The sequence below is a fragment of the Stylophora pistillata genome, chromosome 4, assembly GCF_964205215.1.
Source record: "Stylophora pistillata chromosome 4, jaStyPist1.2, whole genome shotgun sequence".
Classification (NCBI taxonomy): Eukaryota; Metazoa; Cnidaria; class Anthozoa; order Scleractinia; family Pocilloporidae; genus Stylophora; species Stylophora pistillata.
In genome coordinates, this window is record NC_142522.1 from 4228613 (window position 1) to 4248134 (window position 19522).

Genomic DNA, 19522 nt, shown 5'->3' on the forward strand with positions numbered 1-19522 from the left:
GTTTCCGCTAAAGCTGAAGTTTCTAACATTTTGAGCCGTTCGTCAGAGCGAATAGAGGATTGTTGGTCGTACATGGTTTATATAAGAAGAGATGAAGCTACATCATTGATGGGAACATGATAACATGAAAAACACAAAGAATATTTATTCTTGAAAATGAAAATGAAAATATTTCACCTTTAAACCAAAAAAAATCAAGAAAAAAAGAAAAGAAACTGATATAGTACGCGATTTGTTCTGTTGTGTTGCAACCAGTCTTGATTTGACCGAATATGCCCACGATAGAAACAGTGACACTTCACATAAAGCAAAGCGATTGCTATAAACTGGTGAGCAGCTATCCCACGTATCCGCGAATTACTCGGCCATTCAGCGCTTGAGGGGGCCTGAAACCGTTGCACAAGGGGTGTCCGTCGTGATTTCGCAGACTTCTCATGATGTCCATCTGAAAGTCAACAAACAGAAAATAAATGAGGAAACAGGTAGCTGATAAATGATGATAAAAAAATGAAGAAATGACTCAACAGAGAATTAATAAGGGTGGAAGAAGGAAAAAGGTGAATTAAAGCGGTATCGACTGTTTGTTTTAGCCATTTCACTCCCAAGAGTGACTCGTAGCTAATTTTTCCTTACAAAATGGTCCCTGTATCACACATCAGGGCTACTAGAAAAAAAGAAATGATCACGAGGTGAGGTGGCTCTTGATTAATACGCATATTCTCCTTGTGAGTATAATAGGGAACGAATGGAGAAGAATAATGAGAACTTGGACACTGATGATGAAGTGGGAAGGGTTAAATGTAAGTTTATCACGTGTTCTTACCACGTAGGTATTGGCCGGGATGAACTGACCGAGCACGATCCAGTTAACGGACTGATAACAGGGAGGGGTGGTCAAAGATCCCTTGTACGAGAAAAACGGTGTCATGGACAGATCAGTAAGCTGTGGCACCAGAGAGTACAGATTTGGCTCCAGTAAAGTCCTTTCGTTTTCCTCTAACGAAAAAAAAAAAAAAGGAAAACGATAGGATGTATGGCAGATGTATGGCAGATCTATGGCAGATGTATGGCAGATGAATGGCAGATGTATGGCTGTACGTCTGAGAGTATTTATTTATCTTTTAACGTGGCCAGTCTACATTATCACCGATTACAACCACAATCAAACAAAATAAAATCACTTGTCTTGAAACATAGCTGATAATGTCCCTTCAGACACAATATCTTACGAAGTAAAAAATATTACAGATTTGGATGAGGTTTTATTTTAGAACTGATTCGCCTACCTGCGGCTGTAAGACAATTTTTTCACGACTTAGGTTGAGTTCACGACGATTTCTCGTCCTTACGACTGATATTAACACGTTTAGACATACAGTATATCAATAAAACTGGATTTTTGTTGAAAAAACATTATCAAAGGTCCTTTATTTCATGATGCTCAAGAAAAACTAGATTGATCCAGCAATTGCAATTCTATAAAACGGCAACTATAATAACAACAACAACAACAACAACAACAACAATTGCAACAACAATAACAACAACAACAACAACAAATAAGAAGATTAGAAGCTATAATCTCACCTCGGTCGCCTCTGGCCATGTTCCTCATCAAATGCGCTATTTTCTCAAGTTCAGGATTGGATACGTCTAAACGATTTTCCTATATTTGAAAGCAAAATAACAAAGGGCAAGTTGCAGCAGAATCTGCTTTCTTTAAATCAAAAAAGGGCAATTAGACGGGAATATTTTGTTCTCACCTCCAGAAAGGCGGCGATTACAGTCAAACCATCTGACTTGTCAGCTGCAGCGTTAAAGTCAGCGTACTTTAGGTTATAAAACACCAAATGAAGCTAAAATTATAATATATCATAATATTAATATGTGCAAAAATAAAGGATAAAATGTTGTATGATTCCTTTGCTGGAGTTGTGCCCTTTTGTTGTGGGAGTCAACGCCTGTTCAAAATCAAATTTGTTTCGTCGCCGTTTGTTTGCCTGAATTGCAGTCTGTGTAACTTTCAAGATGATTTTCCACGAGAAGGGTTCAATAATCTAATCATGGTGACTACCTAGAATCTTTCAGTTGAGAGGGCATTGGGACAAACATTTCCAAGAAAGTTTTTACGGTAAGGCCAAAGCTGATGATAGTGACCGTGATAAGTTAAGTGTACTTACTTCACCCGAGAATGGTATACCATCAAGAGTATGCTCTGAACCTTTTGGGCTGGACTTACAACCGAAGTGGAAATGAAGCTGTGCAAGCCTATAGAGGTCGCTTCCCCAGGGACCCCCGGAGAGTAGACCAAAACCGGCCTCAATTTTAATGGTAGGTGCATGACCATTGTTGAATAATCTGCCTCTCAGACCTCTCCACATGTTTCCAACTTTGAAACTGAAGCCTTTTAGAAATGTTAATTTTTGAAAACTGTTCCTGTGGACAGTATCGATGTTGACGGGAGACTGGGCTTTCTCTTCACAGTGACGTGAGACTTGGACCCAGTCTTGCGGGCCATAAACTGTCTGGTGTCCACCGTGAACTAGAATTTTATTTAGATAAATGAATAAATAATGAACATATAAATATACAAATGAAGAAGTAGCTAAATGAACAAACTGATAAAAAAACCGTACATTCCAGCGCTCAGTCATCGAATGAAAGACTACAAGTATGATATCATGAGTGCATATTCTCCTTAGACTCGAATCTATTGGATTGTGCTACAGTATCTTAACAGCCTGGGGGGAGCAGGGTTGGCGTAGCGGTTAGAGCGCTCGCCTTCCACCAATGTGTCCCGGGTTCGATTCCCGGACCCAGCGTCTTATATTAAGTGGATTGAGTTTGTTGGTTCTCTACTCTGCTCCGAGAGGTTTTTCTCCGGGTACTCCAGTTTTCCCCTCTCCTCAAAAACCATCATCATTTGGACTTATTTAATTTAGGGTTTATTTGAATTTACACACGACCCCACAGGCTGTTCAGCTTTAAACATTATCGTGTCTAAATAAAGGCGTTATTATTATTATTATTATTATTATCATTACAGCACCTGTGTTTCCATATTTCCATAGTACTTCTATAAAGAGGTAAAAGAAGACAAGGACTCTTAGTATCTATACCCTTACTAGTGAAAATAAATTGATTGATAGCGGATGATAAACAACCGATACTACATAATAAAAGATCGATAAATAAATGATAAATTAGATGCAATGAATATATTAAGTTCATATATTTTGAACTGCGGTATTAGATACGTGTGATGTGTGATCCTCGCAGTAGATAGCGCTATTTATGTAATAGCGAAAATCAGACCTGAAAAAAATAAGGCCTGTACGGGACTCGAACCACTGACCTCTGCGATACTAGTGCAGCGCTCTACCAATTGAGCTAACAAGCCAACTGGGAGCAGGCCGTTAAGTTGATTCGTAATAAACCCGTGAAAGTGATAAATGAGATGCAATGAATATATGAAGTTCATATATTTTGAACTGCGGTATTAGTTACGTGTGATGTGCGATCCTCGCAGTAGATAGCGCTAATTATGCAATAGCGAAAATCAGACCTGAAAAAAATCAGGCCTGTACGGGACTCGAACCACTGACCTCTGCGATACTAGTGTAGCGCTCATATATTCATTGCATCTCATTTATCACTTTCACGAGTTTATTACGAATCAACTTAACGGCCTGCTCCCAGTTGGCTTGTTAGCTCAATTGGTAGAGCGCTGCACTAGTATCGCAGAGGTCAGTGGTTCGAGTCCCGTACAGGCCTGATTTTTTTCAGGTCTGATTTTCGCTATTGCATAAATAGCGCTATCTACTGCGAGGATCGCACATCACACGTAAAATGATAAATTAATAACAAAAAATTTTTTGCTAGTTAACGAATAGTGTAGCCCAGGAGACTTCGGCCTTTATGATAAAACGCAGGTAGATTTATACTTATACTGGAGTTTTTCGTTTATCACCTGCAAAGAAACGTGCGTTCCAAACTTCTAAAGGAAATATTGCTAACGGCACTGGAAAAACAATACCGTTTACCCTTGGAGCTTTGATATTCTTCAATGTAACTTATCGTTTAATCGGATTTTTTCAATGTTCTCTAATCCTTCATCGCTAGTTCTCGGCTACCAATATTTATCGTTACGTATCACTAAATTCATCTATAAACATTGATTTAGTTTCCGCTCATCTATTTTTGGCCTAATGCAATATCTATAAAGAAGATACTGTATCAATGTCATCGCCCTTGATGTTGTTCTCTGCGAATCGATCAAATACAAATTGAAGCACAAGTATTTTATATTTTGGCTGTTGTTACATTGTAAACACATTGATTGATTCGAGGTTTACAGTTAATTTTGTAACGGTATTTATTGGGAAGAAAGGCAGAAAATTTACGCACAGCGGGATGATAATACATCCTTAGGATCGTTTATTCCATTTCCTTTGATTAAAAAATTTCACCCCAACTATTTTTCTTTCGCACAGGATGCAACTTTTTCTTTATTTTAGAGTGGACGGTAATTCAATTGAATTTGGATATATCAACAAAGTTGAAGTGGTAAATTGGGCACCATAGCTATTACAAAAGCTGACGTTTCGAGCGTTATCCCTTCGTCGGAGCGAATAGAGGAATTGTGGGTTGTGTGTGCTTTTAAAGGCAGAGAATGGAGCTACGTTATTGGTGAGAACATGGCAACGAGAAAAACAAGAATAAATTAGTGGAATGAAAAGCGTTCGTTGATCCCCGTGGGATTTAGACTGCCGGTTTGAAAGATGAGCTTTTGTTCAAGATTTTTACGGTTTTCCGTGCTACCTAAGTGTAAGGAAAGACCGCAGATTGCCATATGTCGCTTAGAATGATTAGGTAAATTAAAATGTCTAGCGACTGGTTTCGATGTGTCCTTGTCATTCCTTTCCACGTCTCGAAGGTGTTCTCGGAATCGGTCACCTAGTCTTCTGCCTGTTTCGCCGATGTATATCTTTTTGCAATAAGTGCAAGTTATGCAATAGATTACTTTGGCGGAGGTGCACGTGAAGAAATCGGTGATCTTAATGGATCGTTTAGGTCCCGATATTTTATCATTGTTGTGAATGAAAGGACACGTTTTGCATCGTGCACGAGCGCATTTAAAAGTGCCTGGTTGGTCATTAGTCTGAAAATAACTTCTGACCAAAATATTGCCTATGTTTTTGTCGCGTTTGAATGAAATGAGCGGAGGCTGCGAAAAGATAGTGCTTGTCTCTGGATCGTTTTGAAGTAATTCAAAGTTTTTAAGAATGATGGATTTAACTGAGTGGCTGTGAGAGTGAAACGTGAGAGCGAATGGAATGCGGTTGGAATCTTCTTTAAGCGACGTTTGTAGTGCTGAATGTCGATCAATAAGTTGGGCGCGGTGGTAACCCGCTTGAACGACAGAAACAGGGTAACCACGTTTATCGAAAAACTGGCACATTGACTCTGATTTGTGGTGGAAATCAGAGTCATCACTGCATAAACGACGAAGTCTTAGAAACTGAGAAAAAGGAATGGAATTCTTAACGTGAGATGGATGCGAAGACGAATATAACAAGTAATTAATATGCGAGTCTGTAGGTTTGTAATACACACTAGTGCATAAACCGTTACCTTCAATTGAAACTTTGATGTCTAAAATGGATAAAGAATTGTCAGAAATTTCCCAGGTATATTTCAGAGCCGGGTGAAAAGAATTAACTGCGGTTATGAATTGAGTGAGCTCCTCTCTGGTAGAGGAGGCAGCGCCGATACAGTCGTCGATGTAGCGACCGTAGAGTTCAGGTTTGGACCCGTTGTATTGGCTGAAAAATTGATATTCGACAAAACCTACAAAAGATTGGCATAGCTAGGTCCCATTTTGGTGCCCATGGCTACACCATTGGTTTGTTTGAAGAAGTTGTTTCCGAATGAAAAACAATTGAGTGTGAGCACTAGTTCAGCTAAGCGTAGTAGTGTTTCAGATTTAGGTTCCTTATCAGTACGTTGATCAAAAAAATGTTTAAGGGCCAGAAGTCCTTCGCCATTAGGAATGACAGTGTAAAGAGACGTAATATCCATGGTGAAAAGAAGTTTGTTTTGGCCAAGGAAGTTAAAGTCTCGAGAAATTTGAAGAGCGTGTTGGCTTTCTTTAATATATGATGGTAAGGTTTTGACGATGGGAGCCATAACTTTGTCTAGATAGCTGGAGATAAGTTCGGTAGGGCAACTGCAAGCCGAGACAATGGGCCGAACCGGGTTGTTAGGTTTGTGAATTTTAGGTATAAAGTAAATAAGAGAAGTTCTAGGAGTGGTTATGATGAGATTTTATGCTGTGGCCGGCAATTCTTGTTTAGTTATGAGTTGGTTGATCGTATTCTTGACGGAGTTTTGATTGCTGGCAGTGAGGTCTTTGTCGACCTTTGATAAAAGGAGGTGTCAGAAAGTTGCCGCAAAGCTTCTTTTTGGTAGAGGTCGGTGCGCCAAACGACCATTTTCTATGTTATTTCGTTACTCCCACCGACGCAGCCCCAAGCAGTTTCTTTCGAAACTATCAGCCTTTATTCATTGGTAATTCAATTTGCTTCTTTCTCAGTATTCTATTTGTATCAACTGAGTCTCTCCGATTGAGGTGTAAGCCCCTAACATCATTATTTCAATTCAGAGATCAAATTGAAACTGAATAGATGCTCTGCTCATGTATCTGCCGCCCGTGGGTAAACAGGACTATTTCGGAGCTCTATATTTTTTTTAAGGAATATTTCTATGTTCTTGAGGAAAAAGAAGGTGGATGTTAAAACACCCCTTTGGCTCTTTTGTTCGAATTTTATATTTTTCTTCTACTTTTGTAATCACATTTGGGTAATATTTATCAGTTCTCAATTGAATAAATATTTCAGCTGTATTCTAAGATAACGGTGGCGGAAAAAATGCAGTACCGAAGCAATTGAAGACGTACTGATTTAAACTTATTAGTTTTCAGAAGTAATTTCTCTTCATAACTTAAGGGGAAAATAACAAAAATCTGGCTTAAATAAGGTCAAAAGGTCCACTATCTTACTAATAGTTTATGTGATCAAACAACAAACATATGAAATACATATATATGAACTGCGGTTATGAAACGTATATGTGCACGATCCTTCGCAGTAAAGCACTATTTAAGCAATAGTGAAAATCAGACCTGAAAAAAAAAATTCAGGCCTGAATTTTTTTCAGGTCTGATTTTCACTATTGCTTAAATAGTGCTTTACTGCGAAGGATCGTGCACATATAAGTTTATGTGATGTTTACAAGATAACTGAAGGAGTAAAATATTTGCTTTCATTTCAATGCGAGCACGCTAATGATAGCCATGCTCCAGTAACTTCAGGGATTCATTAATTTTTCAAATGTTTTGCTCCGTTTTGTTTGCCTGTAAGTTTACCACAACCAAGAAAGCGTCCCTTCCTTCCTTCCCAGTTGCCACGGCTAAATCCACTCTATAGGACTTTAGGTTTCATGCATCGCGTAATTACTACAGGTTCAAGTTTCTAAGGCTTCCAATCAAGTGGAACAAGTGGAATTTGATCTTAAACCTCAAGTTTGCAGATGGAATTATTGTTTACCCTCGACAAAAGGGTTAACACTCGCAGAACATATCATAATATTCTGTGGTGCTCAGTTTTGAAGGGTTATTTTCGTATATCCAAATATATATATATCCAATGATATATCCAAAGTATTTCGTTACTCCCACCGACGCAGCCCCAAACAGTTTCTTTCGAAACTATATATCAGCCTTTATTTTCGTAGGGTTGAATTATCCATAGCCACTTCTACAGATCCCAATAAAGTAAGATATATATTTTTCTTAGCTAGGAAAGATATATAGTAAAGAAATCGTCAGATTAGGTTAAGCAAAATCCAATCAAAGGTCACGATATAAAATACCTACCATGGCCAGCAGCAAGGGAGCAGGGAAGAAAAAAGACAAAAACGACAATGATTGTACCGAGCATGCTGTCTTGATATCAGCAGCTTGGCCAGTTGCAAAGATTGAGCGATGCTATGTGATGCTGATAATTTATTGGTTTCAGTAATAAGCTGATATCTGCCCGCAAACAACTACCGAGCTTATCTTTTACTACGCACAGTTATTTATCGAATACCCACGCATCCGATGCTGAAGTTGTGGGCATTATAGTTTTTTCTTATGTTATTTATGCACATATTGCTTTTAGGCAAGATGGTCTCATTTAATGACAATTCACGCCAAAAGCTTCGTTTTGCACTAAAGTTTTCATGAATATTTTCTACTGATACGCGTATTCGTTTGATTTCAGTGTTTTAAGAATATACGCACCAAGTAAATTCACCAGTATGCGCCTTGGAAGCGAAGCTTAGGGTCGAGTCTGGATATGCTGATGAAAACAAGCGTTAGGTCTAGCAAGTGCATACCGCCCCAGAATAGCTGTCGTATTTAAGAGAAAAAAAAGATGATTGCTCGATCTCCATCCACAGCTTTATTTAAGGGTGACACTAGTAAAACTGATAAAAGAGGATGGAGGAGTACTCTTCGATCTAGTATACTGTGTAAATTCATATATTTAACGACGCTAAATCGATCTCGCTACTCAATTGCAATGCGCACGGTATTTCAATACAAAAGGCAACATATCTCTTACTTTAATTGCAATAGATAATACTGCTGATATTTGTATGTATCTAACTGTTACCAGGGGTTGCTCTTTTCATTTGTTTTGTCTATGGTTTGTTTTGCTATCCTTTGTTTTAGTTGTCAGGGGGAACGGAGGAGAATCATTCGTCGCTAATAGAGCATGACGGGGAGGGAAGGTGATTTTTTTTCGATCCCATTCTTCTCCTCTGCGATCCCATATCTCCTCCTTTACGAACCTGGCTACGCAGTTTACGATTTTCTGATTGGGTCGATTATGCATAATATAGGTGTGTAAAAAAACAGTAAACATGTTTTTTGAAGCTAAATTCCATTTGAAGAAGCTCGGTAGTCGTACAACTGTAAAATAAATTATTTTTTCTGCTATATTTCAAACTTCATGTTGACATAAAGCCATGCTCCAAAGATCAGACCCCTCCAAACAGAGGCGCGCGATGCACCAATGCTGACTGCCTTCTTTGCCTGACTGACGGGAAGGGATCATGCCGAAGTACGGGTATTACATATGAGTTGGTTTGCCACGCTTGTAAATCGAAATATGTAGGAGAAACGTCCAGAAGTGCGTATACTCGCGGTAGAGAACACTTCCGTGCTTTAGAACGGCGACAGGAGAGCTCTGTTCTGTGGAGACACTGTTGTGACAGGCATGATAGAAATGAAGTAGGCTTTGTAATGAATGTGACAGGGGTTTTTCGTGACGATGCAATGTTGAGGCAGATAGTGGCCCTGTGCTGATAAATAAGGTTGAAGAGGGCAAGTTAATAAATACCAAAAGCGAATGGAATTACGTAAACATCCCGAGGGCAGTTATGACAATGTGACAATGTAGCAGGTCTAGAGACCTGGTTCCGAGTGGCTATTTTTAGTTTATTACCACACGAAGTATGCGTTTTTTCAAAATTTCTGAAATCTTTAGATTTTTGCTCGTGATCAACCACAGGGAGCCCATATAATCTGTTTGTGTAGCCGACTGTTGTTTTATAGTGAATGTACCAGATTTACTGTTTGCCTCACCTATAGTGATATATTGCTGACTCTGTATATGAATCATTGATAAATAAACGTTGAATTACTTTACGTGTGGTGAATAGTCGTCCTTTTGCCTCAAAAATATTTTTGGAGCGATTTTGAATAAGTCTAAGTTCGTCGTTAATGTAATGCAGTAAAGAAAGACAAGGGTGGAAGCCTTGTCTTGAAAGGGTTCAAGCGCCCGAGCGATTTTTCCCCCGAAAATCGCATCGCTTCGCTTTCAAACTTCGCAGCATTAAGGTCAAAAGATGCACGATTCTCCTCGTACCTTCCAATCGAAAATCCATCAAAACGGACCGGAGCTAGCCCTCGAAGAAAATCAAAATCCCACAGTAATTGAGCGCCTGGAATGCGTAGCAAGATTCTCATGTGCAAGCCAGAAACCGTCACGTCTGATTGACCACTTCAAAATAACGTCGCCCAATAAAAAATTAAGTCGTCCAATCAAAACAGGGAAAAATCGCTCGGGCGCTTGAACCCTTTCAAAACAAGGCTTCCATCCTTGTCTTTCTTTTATGCAGTACATTAACGACGAACTCAGACTTATTCAAAATCGCTAAAAAAAAACATTTTTGAGGCAAAAGGACGACTATACACCACAGGTAAACTAATTCAACGTTTATCTATCAATGATTTATGTACATAGTCAGCAATATATCACTATAGGTGAGGCAAACAGTAAATTTGGTACATTCACTATAAAACAACAGTCGGCTACACACAGATTGTATGGGCTCCCTGTGGATCAACTGACGAGGTCGTCGACGAAACTAGTTTTGAAGTTTTCGCAGTAGTGTGTTGAAAGTAGAAGTTAGTTGGAGTTTTTCACTTACATTGTTAATATGGCGAAAATATCATGTTTCATATATTAAGGGAAATTTCCTTGATATATCTGTAATATTGGTATATGCACATAACCACCGTGGAAAGGGATAATTAACCACAGGTAGCCCAGACAAGCGACGAGTCTGGTTGTTTATTCGAAATATATAGTAATGTATGGGAGAATATTGAAGAGTCTTATTATCGTAAACTTATACCATGAAATGTCTGAGTTAAAGCTCAAAATAAATGTAAACCTACCTCACTTGCTGTGTATTGTCGTTTCTGTGGCTCTAAATGGCGAATTTGAGCGATTTGGTGGGTTTTGCGTCGGCTGTCGAAAAAGTGACTTTATTGTTTTGGAATGCCTGAAGATGAATTTAAAAAGTAATTAATTTTCAACTGTTCATAAATTGAAATTTCGATCGAATAAAATATGAGAAATATTGGCATATGTTAGACTGACGCTGCATTTTTTCCGTCTCTCAGTGTTCAATTAATGCATCTCTAGTACTTCCCGTCGCGAGACGGTTTCATTTCCCATGGATGGGTCACGCGAAAGTTACGCCTCTTGTTGATCAAGTGTTGCTTCCCATATCATGATGACGCACATTCCAGTCGGATCCTTTCGCTTACAGGCGTGTTGCAATTTTTTCTTTAATTTTTATCATAACTGGTTTTTATTTGATCTTGTGAAGGCTCTCCTCCCAATATTCACACGGTTTAAAAAGTCGACGAACAACGGACATCCCTAAACTTTTCATTTGTCATCTTTACCATTAAGATTACTATCATCATAGTGTATATTATTATTATTATTACTACTATAATGACAAGCATCTAAGAGAGTCTCAATGGGGTCAACCGTTGGCCGTAAAACGTCATAAAAAAAAAAAAATTAACCGTTAGCCGTGGAAATTGACAGATTTTAACCACTAGTCTTAAACAGAAAAGCCATTAAAAAATTTCTGGTGACAGCAATGGTCCCTTAGCCGTAACAGCCGTCACCCACATTAATTTAGACCCTCATACCATTATTTCCATTTTGCATAGCTCATATTTAGACTGCTAACGGACTTGTTTGTATGAAGCAGAACACAGTCGAAACTCAGTTTAACGGTCACCCTGTAGCGGTCGCGTTTCAAAGTCCCGAAATTTTTTCCCCGCTATGTGTTGTAATTTTTACCTCTGTTAGGCGGTACTTCTATTAAGCAACGGCCTGTTTGTATTGTCCTCCACTAATATTGAACGGTCTCCAAAAGAGGAAAAAATCAAATCAAACTAAGAATAATCTTTCAAGTAAAATTCAATTCATGTTTATCCCCCAAGATCAATGCTAGTAGTATTTTTGAGCGAGGTTTGGAACATTAAGTGGTCAATTATGACATTAAAAGTCATTTTTCATCGTTTCTTATCATTACACTATTCTGTAGAACCTGTATTTAAGTGGTGAACCCGTAGCAGCGGTCGCCCCGCCATTCTCCGTGGGTGACTGCCTAAATTTGACTGGATTTTTAAAAATAATCTACTCTTTTGCCCCACTTGGAAAGAAGAAAATCGTTGCACAGTTACATGTCCAGAATATCCGCGACCCATTCCCCTTTTTTCCCTTTCATGTTTGCCAGACTCCTTCCTAATTTCATTAGAACTTCAGAAATATCGAAAATATCAGAGAATTGGTGCCAAACAATTCACCAAAACAAAACCAAACAAAAGTTGTTGGGGCACTCTGTAGATAATCAGGAATAATCATGGTTTCTGGGCAACGTCCAAACTTGAGGAAAAAAAAAAAAAACTAACTGCAGTAATCGTACACTGAAACCAGCCGAGTTAGGCTGATAATTTCACGCTTCCGACAAAATTTATTTTAAAGCGTTATAGCCTCGGAAGTAAGAAATAAAAAGCCTTAGTAGGCAACATTACCCCGACTTTTATAATCCCTAAATAAGGTAAGAAAAAAAATTGTTGGCCCGCCAGCATGTGGTCCCTTACCACATTAAGCTGTCTTTTTCGTTTTAACTTCAGGCAGGAAAAATTTAGGGCCACAACTCTGATATTTACTTTTTTCTCCCTGACAGAAGTATCGCTTGTATTCAGACAATTGACGTATAATTGACCTTATCTTTGCGTGCGTATCTTAGCAACCAGAAAAAACCAAAGGAAATGGAAGGTCGTTAATTTCTTATCACTGAAAAATCGTGACGTATCAAGGAGGACCTTCTAAGCTCTTCCGCCAAGGTTTGATTTTAGATAAAAGCAAAAATAATTAGGAGACCCCATGGCCAAGAGAACCATGTTCTCTTAGAGATTCATATATCTACTACCAATGTATTCATTTCTTCACTATTTTTTTTATAAATCGAAGTTTTCTATCAATTCATCTACTTTTTAATTTTTCTATTTATTTATCTACCGAAGTATCTTTATGTGAGGTACGAAATATGACATTTCTCATAACGGAAACAATTGCCAATTATCAACTCCTTGACCGTTTCTCACTTCAGGATCAGATAGCTTAAATTTCTAAACACTCACAAACGAAACAAATTTTTTCATAAGAATTTTAATTTAAAAAGGGAATTATCTAAACCCCTGACGTCATATTTAGACTTAAGAGCCAGAAATGTCTTGGCAACCTTGTAAACAAGAAAACATAACGTTTACAGTAAAGGCCGGCACAGCATATCTAGCCAAAATAATTGATTTTTTTACTTCCGAGACAATTCCGCTACATGATCCCACACACGAATTTTGCGGGCTACTTTAAAGTTCCTTTTATGAAAAAGATATGGGCAGGATATCAGGGCTTTCTGATTGGGAATTATGATGTTAAGCATGAACGCTTAGTGTCGAATGCATGTAACTTTGATACTACAAGAATAGTTTGAACCGACATCAGGAGTATGTGGTGGAAGAAAACCGTGTTTAGCCGCACGTGAAGTGTGGTGTATGACTTCGATTATTGGATTATGTAACGCAACTTCGTAAGCGGTGTATTAAGATTTGTTAATCATAACCTAACAAAACCAATATGCAATATACGTGGGAGATAATACTTCCTTTCTTGTCGCGTCAATATGAACACTGTTAAACTAAAAGTGGAAGTCGGTCAGACTAAAAGAAATCTTTGCCCTGCATTCTTAATGAAAAATTTTAACCTCTTAAATGTGCAACATGAAATATTGATCCTGAGAGCTTGTAAAGATTGTGCTGACGTTTCACTCGCAATTTAAATTTTGTATCGAATATCTGCTATCTAACAAATATGTTGGACTTCTGATTAAAATGTGACTCTACGCAGAAGAAAAAACAGATAAGAAAAATATCACACGATTTTTTTGTTGTGCAGCAGGCAATGTGTGTGAGTTATCATAAATGCTTGCGAAGAAAAGGTGACCCTGCTTATAGAGCATTTATTAAGAATGAAAGTTAATTAAAACAAGGTAAAAAATGACCATTTTTCTTTCGATGGTTGTTGTCTCCATCCAAGCCAACTTAGGAATTCCTGACTAGCAATGTTGCGAACGGAACTCTATGCATGCCGACTGTCCAAACTTGATTAGGCGAGCAGGAAGTGAGTAATAATTTAGTCTCAACCACGTTTGTGTAGGTTACGGTAAAGCATGACTTGCGTCACGTAACGGATGTACTTACGACAAAGGCTTTTACCGCCCCTCATTCATGTTCAACGGGCCGTGCAGGAAAGGAAAATCCTGTTTCTTGAGAGTCGGCCGACCATAGATTGACGCCGCTTCTGCCCACACATCGTATACCTATGAATGAAAATTAGAACAAAAATAGACTTTACGAATGATGTCCTTTCAAATGTGAGTCATTCAAGAACTGTAGCATATAAATAGGGGAGACCAAAAGCTCGCTGATCAAACACAGTCGGACGAGCTTTACGCCACATTGTTCGGTAGGAGATTTTTCTCAGCACAAGTGTTGGGCCAACCTCGCAACTTGTTTAATTTTTTAAGGTAAGTGATTGTATTATCATATTATTATTAAAAACTTTTTTACTCGCTCATTAATATAACCCTCTCTTCTCTTGAAGAATTTTAATGTAACAGTAATATGCAAAATGCCGAATGGACACGTGGAAGACATTAACGTTATCTTAAACAGTCTGCCAGTCGAGTGCCTTTTTGCCTTTTCTAGCCTACCTAAAAAGTGGGCGTTTGTCAAAAACTAGGAACTGTTTATTCAGTCTGAGTTGTACGAGATTCATTCTTTTATAGTCTCACACAGCAGTCTTAACAGCTTTATTACCCACGCCTTGCTTTAGCGACTACCATTGTGGGCCGATGGAAGCCGAACCAGCTGATTACTTCTAAGCATCAGTAATAATCACATCAAATTTCTTTTTGCACGGCCTTTCGTAAAACACAACTACACAATTTGTTTGCAGGAGTTATTACGTATTGATGCGAGTCTTATATGAGCCTCTAGATTCATTGAATATGTATAGTAAGATATTGAATCGGATAGGTGTCTAGTAGCGTTACTTTATACCTGTCTTCAAAAACATTTTTTTTTTCAGTATTCGTTCGCTATCATGCGTCTCATTTCATCCATGGTCCATGCAGTTCAAACCCTTTTTACAGTTTTACAATTCTCGGGCTCCAGCCAACTGACTAAATGTTATTTCAATACGCAGACTTCAAGAACCACTTAACTGAAAATAATGATTCACATCCTGGCATTTCTGCTGTTTATTGCCCTGACCTTTCAAAGCGCAGGTAAGCACAACTGACCTTGATGGATTCACCAATCAATCAATTAAAGTGCAGTGTAATGTCATCAATTAGTGCTTCATCAAATCGCACGCTCTAATTGGTTTAGGATTTTTTCTGTTATTGCAAAAATATCAAGTAATTTTACCCTCTCTCTCTGGCGGAAAAATTATTTACCCGTTAGCGAGAGAAGATGAACTGTCAGTATATCAATTGATTAGTTGACCTGTAAATTTCAGTCAAATTCATTAAATAGGAACGTTACCTATATCAATTTTACTCGCCTATTTATTGATGAAAAAATTAGATGTTACATCCTGCATTTGACTGACAAAATTACGTGGTTCTTTTGATTCGTAGTCGCAATAATATATGCCCCGATCGGTTGCTACAAGGATCCTTTGGAAGAGCCAAGACCTCTACCGGAGCTAATAGAAAACTTTAGGGATGGTCGGGTAAACTGGACAAATTTGAATCATACCATTGCTGCTTGTGCAGAAGCAGCGAGAAAGAAGGGATATCTTTACTTTGGACTTCAATTTTACGGCGAGTGTTGGAGTGGTCCTCAGGATAAATTGAACTACGCTAGAAATGGTTCTTCCAAGAATTGTGACAAGGGTGTTGGGAAAGATCGAGCAAATTTCGTGTACAAGCTTCCGGAAGAATGCGTCAATTACCATGTTCTGGACTCAGCAGATAGGTCAATGACAAATGAGAACAAACAAGGACTCAAGTGTGACCATTGGAACTTTGGGTTTGTGAGAGATGTCTGGTACAGATTCACTGGCGCGGCAGGACAAACCATGCCGGATAAGTGTGTTTCGGCAGGGAAATGCCAGACCATAATGAGTGGATGGATGGATGGAAAACATCCCCAGGTTTGTTGTAACTTTAAGCCTAAGGGCGTGTAGCTTTGATGTTTAGAAGAGTAGACCTATAATTATGCTTGGTGTTCACAATTCTGGGTCGATATGAATGTTTTACAAGTTTATCCCGTATAGAAAAAGCTGTCACTTTCCTGACATTGCTATCTAAGTATTTCAATGGAACCTCTCATTAGAAATGAGTTCGCGAGTTATTACCAAGATCAAGACATTTTTTGATTGGCATTCAGTTCCCCTCATCTCTCCTTCCCGAAGAGGATTTTAAGTTCTTATACGTCTAAAGTATTGCAGTGCTGATTTTTGTTTTTTAATTTAGGTTGATGATGGAATTCAAAAAAGAAAAGCATGTTTTAGCGCGGAGAATAATTGTTGCAAACGCAAGACTGATATTCACGTCAGAAACTGTGGTGAATTTTATGTATACAAGCTTCCAAGCACACCTGGCTGTTACCTTCGATACTGCGGGAGCGGTACGTATTTTGATATTATCTACATATTTGACTTTATTTTTTCCAGCTATAGGAGATGAAAATCAGATCATTTTCCGTTTTGTAAATTTTGATGTTCTCTCATTCATTCATAAATTCGTCCGTTCGTTTGATAATTTATTTCTTTATTTCGTTTATTTATTATTTATTTACCTGTCTTATTATTTATTCATTTACACGTCTGTTATTCCTTGCAGGTGTCAGCCAGAACATGAATGCGTGATTGACTGTGGTGACACTGGATGATCGCGTCTTTCAAAATTTCTGGAAAAGCTTTGGAAAACTAAGTAGCTTTTTATACTGCATTATTTGAAATTGACAAAGAAACACGTCAACAAAAGGACTGTAACACCAGAAAAAAATTGGAAACAGATCAAAAAGAACAATCACTACGTCAGTTGTATTTAAGTTCACACACTGAGCAACCAGGTGGACAATCAGACATGGTTTGATGCTACTCTGTTTTAAAGTTTTAATGAATATAACCGAAATTACAATTCATCGACCCAACGTCTCAACACTCATGTCTAGTGCCTTCATCAGGGCCTCTTGTTGCAACGATCAGGTCACCCCTGATGAAGGCACTAGGCAGGAGCGTCGAAACGTTGGGTCTATGAATGGTAATTTCGGTTACATTCATTAAATCTTTAAACCAGAGTAGCATCAAACCATGTCTCACTACGCTAGTATTTCTTTGGAGAATATAATCCTGAGTTTTTTTATTAAGTAGTAAGTAGTCGTAGAAGACTTAAAAGCTAACTATTTATAAATATTTATTGTTAAATGATTTATCGTATGAATCAAGACTATCAATCAGTGGTGGATCCAGGGGGAGGGTCCGGGGGGGTTCGGACCCCCCTATCAGACCTGGCGCTTACAACTTTCAGACTGAAATTCTTACATCGACAGGATCGTATATCAATTTTTAACTGGCTGAATTTTTTTAATGAATCCCAGTAAACGGTAAGCGGCCAAGGAATTATAACGTGCAACCGCGACTAGTGAGAGGGGGTGTGGGGGAGAAGTAATCTGCCTCAAAATTAAAGAGTCCAACAGTCCTTTCTTAACCAAAGTTTGGACCCCCCCAATCAAACATTCCTGGATCCGCCCATGATCAATTGTTAAATTATAGTCATGGATCGTTTTAGCAAAAATTGTACTTTGCTATGTATAAATTATGATTGACGAAATAAACAGTGCAGAAATTTAATTGCCGATTTTCTATGAGATGCTAACATTGCAGGTGCAGCAATGCTTTTGTATTTTGCAATTTTCAGCGATTCAATTATTTTGGCTCTAATACCATCATTTTCGGAGGCCTCATGTGCTGGAAGTGATAGCAGCCGTGTTATTCTTAGAAGGTCAAGTGTCTTATTGCCCTGTCTGTTAGTGTTATCTTTGAGGATCTCGGGAAATGACCTGTTGGTCTTATCATGTCGTTTTTCTACCAGCTCCTTAACTCCACTTTCGGCCGCTCCTCTATCTCATTTAATAGACATTTGATCAGATCCCGAGGTTTCCTTATAGAGTTGTTCTTGTTTTCAGTACTATTGTCTCTATATTGGAAGTAATGTTTTTTTTTAATCCTAATTATAATCAAGTAACTGTTATTCGCTTGCTTTAAACGACACTTTCCAATTACTTGCTACCTGGCCGTTGTTGGGAAATTTGTCTCGATTCTTCATCCCTTGTTGGATTTCAGTGTTTAACCAGTTCAGCTGAGCTTCGGATAGTTATACCCTGACACGAAAAAAGAAACTATTCCCTAGAAAAGCAGATAGATAAGCAGGGTGAATTTAGCTGCGATGCGAAAAAGTAAAGGCTAACATGGAACTTAAGTGAAAACTAACGTGCAGGATTATCTCCTTTATCCAACGCATTTTCTTGTAATGCCGTGCTATGAGGTCAAATTTACAAATAGCCAAGTGAGTTCGGGGTAGCATTGGGTATTTTAATTTTTTCTATTTTCAGTTGGCTAATTAAGCCATAAAATTACTAACATATTCTAATTGTATAGAACAGGGATATAAGTTTTCAACAAAGCGTGGCACAAATTTACTGCGAAAGAACAATAACAAATTTTGTTTTAGTAGTACTTCTCGGACGGGGCGGCTTAGAGTGGATAAATCAATCTAGTACGATCCTGAAAACATTCGCAACACCGCCTCCATTTTAATTGCCCTCGCTGAGATCGGACGATTTGATTCAGGATAATACAAGCTACCCACGAGTTATCGGGCCCTCTGCTCTCGCTTCACCTTAGCTCGGACGTTAAGACTTAAATCGTATTTTGAAGCTGTACGGACTCCTGTCCTAAGACGTATAAAAGAAAATATTCGGCATAACCAACAAGGCTGAACTCAATAGTCCCCTGAGGGAAACATTCCACCGTGGGGCTCTAGGTAAAATTACAGTTGGTGCCAACGACTAGCTACACGCTCGTTGTAATGCTTTCAATCGGCAGGACCTGATTTCAGTCAGCTAGTTGTGTTGCTCACTGAGACAGTCACAGTGCAATCATTACTAATTGATTTCCCCAGTTGTTGTTACTTTTGTGTGGCCAGGTTGTCACCTCTTTGGTTGTGCATGGAAGGGATGTACAGTTCTGGCTTTGTCAGCATGGGTCATGATACTTGCTCGGTGGGAGTGTTATTACTCTGTGCCATTCATGTACCATTTGTGCTGTTGCATCTTTAGTATGCCTATAACTACCTTGTGGTGTTATAGATAACTTATTTGTGCCAGATTGTTGTATACTGTCATCTCTCTTCCTTTTATTTTATTTAATAATTCATCTCATGTATGGAAGGGATGTACAGTTCTGGCTTTGTCAGCATGGGTCGTGATAATTACTCGGCGGGAGTGTTTTACTCTGTGCCATTCATG

General features: G+C 38.5%; 2 protein-coding genes and 1 pseudogene across 4 annotated transcripts; 1 reads left to right on the forward strand and 2 right to left on the reverse strand.

The window, feature by feature from the left end:
* Nucleotides 1-59: 59 nt before the first annotated feature.
* On the reverse strand, nt 60-10934 carry LOC148732068 (carbonic anhydrase 1-like). 2 transcript variants are annotated; one of them, XM_088756339.1, is made up of 8 exons: nt 10790-10934; nt 7937-9408; nt 3050-3076; nt 2181-2542; nt 1764-1856; nt 1588-1666; nt 824-996; nt 60-445 (listed from the first exon to the last, which is right to left on the reverse strand). In XM_088756339.1, the coding sequence occupies exons 2-8, from the start codon at nt 7998-8000 to the stop codon at nt 338-340; spliced, it is 906 nt and encodes a 301-aa protein (XP_088612465.1). In that variant the 5' UTR covers nt 8001-9408; nt 10790-10934; the 3' UTR covers nt 60-337. The 2 variants fall into 2 exon arrangements, with proteins under 2 accessions (XP_088612465.1, XP_088612466.1); XM_088756340.1 differs by lacking the exon at nt 10790-10934 and having other exon boundaries at nt 7937-9439.
* LOC148732069 (uncharacterized) lies at nt 2464-6414 on the reverse strand (annotated as a pseudogene). The gene is made up of 3 exons (XR_015999793.1): nt 3356-6414; nt 3050-3076; nt 2464-2542 (listed from the first exon to the last, which is right to left on the reverse strand). The product of XR_015999793.1 is annotated as an uncharacterized LOC148732069 (transcript).
* Nucleotides 10935-14235: 3301 nt separating the features above from the next.
* LOC111327098 (pancreatic secretory granule membrane major glycoprotein GP2) lies at nt 14236-17846 on the forward strand. The gene is made up of 5 exons (XM_022931204.2): nt 14236-14508; nt 15189-15270; nt 15625-16142; nt 16465-16618; nt 16834-17846. Exons 2-5 carry the CDS (start codon nt 15216-15218, stop codon nt 16857-16859), a joined length of 753 nt encoding a protein of 250 aa, XP_022786939.2. The 5' UTR covers nt 14236-14508; nt 15189-15215; the 3' UTR covers nt 16860-17846.
* The last annotated feature ends 1676 nt before the right edge of the window (nt 17847-19522 follow it).